General features: G+C 41.5%; 1 protein-coding gene across 1 annotated transcript in view; it reads right to left on the bottom strand.

Moving 5' to 3' along the window:
* Positions 1–622: 622 nt before the first annotated feature.
* Positions 623–6,000, bottom strand: part of RXFP2 (relaxin family peptide receptor 2) — a 128,478-nt gene continuing 123,100 nt past the window's right edge. Inside the window, exon 18 of the mRNA XM_030202402.1 lies at positions 623–879. Coding sequence (XP_030058262.1) covers positions 623–879 — 257 coding nt within the window. The remainder of the gene's footprint in view (positions 880–6,000) is intronic.

Genomic DNA, 6,000 nt, shown 5'->3' with positions numbered 1-6,000 from the left:
GCAAGTCCTGGGGTGGGTGAGGGAGAGGAGTGAAGATAAAGAGCCTGGGTGTTGGTTTATGTATAAACATATACATTCATCTGCCCAGAAGAATAGAAGAACAAAGAGAGAAGACTACAAAACTATGAAGCAATATTCAACAGGTGGTCAAGCTTCTGGTCAAGCTTCTTAGCCAGAGTATTGCGCTGTCATCTACCATGCTACTGTGAACTAAGATGAAATTCGATTCAACCAGAAAACACTGTGATGTCATAATTCATTGCTACAGATGCCTTTTTCTGGCTATCACCTCGTGTTGCTCTTCCACAACTGCAATGCCATAATACTTGCACATGAATGATTACTTTTTAGTTTTCAGCTGTGTAAGGGAATAAGTTTCCATTAGTACCTTGCCAACCAGATGTTTGCTCATCATAACAGAAAAACTGCATCTTAATGTTCTCGATACAAATCACTTACATGCCTTTACTTTGGTTACAGCAACAACTGTACATTAATCTCCAAAGGAGATATTTCCTGTCAAGAGTAGCACAGATGTCAACACGCATTTATGTAGTCACCTCACAAAGAGATATATATTAATACATTCAGTGTGATCCTCAGTCTGTCTTGAAAAAGTCGCTCATGTTGATGTTACTTCATCATCGTCAAGAGTTATTTTGTTGAGACATCCAGCATTCAGTGAGAGTGGATCGTTTGTCCATACAACTGACGTTGTTAAGTTTTTTCTTTCATTTTTTAATGCAAACTTTCTTCGATACCTGTATACCAGCTGCCTCAACTTCTCCTTAAAAAAGCTGGTGGTTAGGGTGTAGAGGATTGGATTTAAGGCACTGTTAACCGGAAGAATAAATATAACTATCCATGACGTAACTGTGCCTGGGAAAGAAAAGAAAGGACAGTAAGAACTTCTGAAGCACAGGGCCAATGCACTACAATTTAGTGTACATCCCAAGATGTTCTACAGAGGCATAGCCAGACTACAGATTTTGGGTGGGCCTAGGCAAGAAGTGGGTGGGCACCAAGTGCTCTCTTCCCCCCCACCACCACCACCAAAAAAATATCTCAGCAGGTGAGAAAATGCTAATTTCTACCTTTTCAGTCTGCAGCAGGCATGTGCAGAAAACTGAACATAAGCAGGTGCCAGTATCATGGAGAGTACTGTTTTCGTTACCATCAAGGGGAAGTCTTCAGCTGGCTGAGCTTGGGATCCCCACCAGCTACCACCAAACGTGTGCTACTGTTGGGTGGGCCTGAGCCCTAAGTGGGTGGGCCCTGGCCCATCCAGGCCCACCTGTGGCTATGCCACTGGTGCTCTAGAAGGCTGATGTTGGTAGAGCACAGGGTATTTTAATTTAAATACCTAAGCTAGATGCCAAAGTTATGTGCCTATCTTCTGCTAATTATCGCAGCCTAATTTCAGGCTGGTTATTTTCAACAGCACTTAACACCGCTGAAAATAACCGGATGGTGGCTAACTGCAAACCGGCTATTTTGGGGGCATTCTGGGGGCGTAGTCAGTACTTGGTCAGTTACATGCTGAGATTCAGCACTTAACCAGCCAGGTTAACCGCATAAATGGGACCACATAAAAGTCAGTCCTATCTTTAGGTAGTTAATTGCTGAATATCGGCCTTAACCGGCTATGCATTAGCTGGCTCTGTAAAACCAGATATTCAATGTTGAAGCCCAGACATGGTCTGGCATCGACTGTCTGGGTTTAACTGACAGTGGCGGTTAGCAAAATGCTGATAGCCACTGGCTGAATAGTGAGCTCTTTATCTTTTACTCTTAGATGCCTACAATTAAGGGAGTCAATATTCAAAGCCCGGTTAAATTACCGGTATGAGGTTATCTTCAGATATTCAGTGGAACTTAATTGGTTAGTGTTGCTGAATAATCACTTAAGCTGAAACTGACTACTCAGTGGGTGGTCTAGGGGCAGAGTCAGGGCCAATATTCAGCCCTTGAACAGTTAAGTTAGCTTGCTAAATAGAACCACATAAATAGCAGTCCTATCTTTGGCCGGTTTAACCAACCTGGTTAAGGCTGAATACCAGCACATACCCAGATATTCAATACTGAAACCTGGACATGACTTGCATTGAATATCTGGACATAAAGCTGGCAGTGGTGAAAAAATCGGCTACCATCTCCTGCTGAATATTTACCCCCAAGGTTTCTAAAATTAGATATTCTGTTGACAGCACCAAACCCCTAACTTCATAACCCCAACCTATACCTGCACGTGCTTCACCCACTATTCAAGAGCCTTCTGATTTTATGATCCTAAATGTAGGAGGTCAGGTATTTGAAATGTTTTCAAGTCAAAAGGTAGGCACCTAACTCTTAGGAGATGGAAAATTGAACTGTAAAGGCCCTGGCATGGATGCTAAATGGATTCCCAATTTATAGTTACTGAGGATGTGCTATAATTAGCATGTACCCACAATTACATGAAGGCATATCTCATATTAATTAGGATTTAACAAACACATGTTTTCCTCTAACCATTATTTACTGTGGACCTGCCATAAACATAAAACTCCCTCAGACCAGGTGCTAAATATCTGTTCACCCACAGAGCCAGTATGATAATATTTAACACTGGAGGCCTCCAAGTGCAGATCCCTTGTCTCCAGTACATAAAGGAAGGTTTTCTGAACCCTAATTTCCCACCTCTAGCACAAAGATGAAGCTCTAAACTACTGTTGAGCCCTCCTAACAGCAAAGTAAGTGACTAACATAAGATTGTGTAGTCTTCTAATTAATTTCAGGTTGAAAAACACTCATTTAATGATTTTTAACACTTGAGGTTTTATGAAAGCTCAGAGTCCAGCATAACACCCAAATTATGAATAGAATTAACAATCGGAATTGACAGAAATTTGAAGGAATATCCCCTAGAAAAACCTGGGTAATAACAAAATCTGAGTTTTTGCCATATTAAGTTCTATATGATTACCTCACAGTCAATGATTTTTGCATTGAAACAAAGAGTTAGCATCCTAAAGGTTTCATCCACTGACGTATCAATTTCTAACAAAAACTGTATATCATCTACCTATATTCTGAATTTTTAAGTGGAAACAATTCAGAAGTCTACAAAGAGGCAACAATCTAATTCTGTAGATGAAACAGAATTCATCATAACGCAGAATTGAACTGAATTGCCTCACTAGTGTATCGTCTGTTAAATGACATTAGCATGCACTTGAAATATTTTCTATGAGTTTTTCTTGTATACGATCCACAGTATTTATTTATTCTATGAAGTGTGTGTGTGTGTATATATATATATATATATATACTGTATATATATATATATATATATATATATATATATATATATATATATATATATATACAGTATATATATATATATATGTATGTATTTGTGTGTGTAAAACAGCATTGCAGACAAAGATGAACCCTGAGGTACATATGTGAGACAATCTAATTCTGTAGATGAAACAGAGTTCATCATAACACAGATTGTAAGCTCTTTGAGCAGGGACTGTCTTCAGCGCTGTGTGCGTCTGGTAGCTCTATATAAATGCTATTAGTAGTAGTAGTAGATTTGAATTGAATTGCCTCAAATATTTTTCAAGCTTTCTTGTATACGGTCCACAGTTTCTGGAACTATTACTGCCTATTCATGTGATGTTTCTGACTGCTGTTTGCAATATACTGCAATCTTGGAGTTTTTTTTCTGTGACTGATGATCGAAGGGGAGCCTTTGACTTTTCCCATCAGCTGTAGCTGTAAGTTTTAAAGCCTTGATATTTCTGAGGTCCTGTTTCTCCACATTTTAAAATTTCAAGGCAGCCAGCAGCACTCTGAATAGAAGAGAGATGAATGCTTTTTGAATACGGATTATTTGCCCATCTCTGGTCCTGTTTGTTTTTTTGAAGGTAATTGAAATCACCCATTATTATACTGTTGCCCAGTGTTCCAGCTTTCCTAATTTCTGTAAACATTTCTTCATCTGTCTGTTCGTTCTGTCCTGGCAGATGATAGTACAGCCCTACAAGACTATTCCTAACCTCTTTTCCTCGTACAACTCCTCCCTGTTTCTTCAAGCATTTTATAGCAGCATTCTCTTTCCCAGGCAGTAATCACATTCACTTCTCTTCCCCCTTCCAGCTAACTTCTTAATCTCATCCCCTTGATCAGTCTTTCTGCATCCTGCTTCCCATTCTCCACTGTTGGCTGGAGGTAGGATATTTGTCTACTCTGCACCAGAGACACCAAGGCCCATCCCAAAGCTGGAGATTTATCAGCACTATGCTGGAGATTGAAGGCCAATGAGTGACGTTTTTCTCACAGGCACCAGCCATGTTTAAAACTAATTCTGGCTGATGTACATTCCAGAACTGACATATTCTAATCAATAAATAGAAAATAAAACTCATTTTTCTACTTTTGTTGTTTGGTAATTTTAATTTTCTAATCATGTTGGTCCCAGTCTCTTGTTTCTGCTTTCCTCTGTATTAAGTTTCTTGTCAGTGTCTCTTTGTCTATTTGGCATTTCTTTTCTCTCCATTCCATCATTCATCTTCCCTGTGCATCCATAACTACCCTGTCTAGCATCTCCACTCTCTGTCCTTGCCCCTCTCCTTCTGCCACGTTAAGCATCTCCCTTCTCTGTGTTATTTTTCTTGTCCTGTTCAGCATTTGAGGGACAGCATCTCTCCATCTCTCCATTCTCTCCTTTCCCTTCCCCTTCCCAGGAGCCAGCATATCTCTATTCCATCCCTCCTTCCCACTCCCAGGGAGTCCAGCAAGTGTTGTCTTTTCTTCCCTCCCTCCCACCTGTTCCCCTTGGGATTCCAGCATCTCTCCCTCTTCCTTTGTCTCCCAAATTCCAGCATCTCTTCCTCTCCTTCTCTCCACCCCTCCCCAAGGGTCCAGCAATGTTCCTCTTTTTCCCTTCCCTCCTAGCCACCCATATCTATCCCTCTTTCCCTCACTAATCTCAGCATCTCTTCTTCTCCCTCTCCCCCAACTCATGGGTCCAGCATCTATCTCTCTGCCTCCTTTCCCTGCAAATCCCAACATCTCATCCTCCCCTCCTCCAGGTCTGGCATTGTTTCTTCTCTCCTGCCCTAGCAGACTGTCAACCTTGCCTCCATGGCCATTAGCATTGAAGGCATGCTGTCTCCAGCCAGCACAGGCCTCGTCCCTCTGCTGTGTCCCGCTCACTAGAAACAAGAAGTTGCATTAGAGGAGGCAGGATGAACAGAGGTATAGCACAGCCAAGGGATCTGAGCTGGCTGGAGGCATCATTTCTTCAACACTACAGCATAAGAGATGCCAGGCTGTGGGAGGGAGGGAGGAGAAGGAAGGGGACAGAGAAAGAGCTGTCAGACCATAAAGATGGGGAGCAGCTGGGAACCAACGCATGTGAAGAGGGTGTTTAGGCATGTTTACTGATGAAAAAGTCCAAATGTGTACAAAGAAGCCAGCTTTTCAAAATTATTGAGAATGCTAAATACAATGGAAGTTAACTCTCCCTGGATACAGTCAAGGAGTTTGTTCAATATTGGGGGTGCTCAAGCACCCACAGAGCTGGCTTCTTTGAATGCGCATGACATATGCCTAATGTGTGTGACTTGGCATGTCTGCTGCACACTGCTGCTGTCCTCTCCTTTCTGTGCACCCCATTGGTCAAGCATTTTTTATTCAGCCAATAAGCTATAAGTTAAGAAGGAGCAGTATCACAAGAACATAAACCTTTCCTACTAGTTCTTCCTTGTGCCTTGCAGCAACAGCTCTCAGGAGAAGCAAATTTGGATAGTGCCCAAGATCCACAGAATTGGCTGCTATGGTACCCATACTACATTTCCTACTTTTCAGTCAGAAGAAATAGTTCATAGTGCTATGGAAGTATGCAAAAACATTTTTCCTGCCATTGCTTTTACAGGAAATCATGAGAACTGTTTCACAGTAGATACAGCATGTATTGTTCCCCAGTTTTACAAGATCCTCCAGGAACTC

This window comes from Microcaecilia unicolor, chromosome 4, assembly GCF_901765095.1.
Source record: "Microcaecilia unicolor chromosome 4, aMicUni1.1, whole genome shotgun sequence".
In the NCBI taxonomy this organism is placed as follows: Eukaryota; Metazoa; Chordata; class Amphibia; order Gymnophiona; family Siphonopidae; genus Microcaecilia; species Microcaecilia unicolor.
Note: the sequence above shows the minus strand (reverse complement) of the source record. Positions and strands in the feature narration are given on the sequence as shown.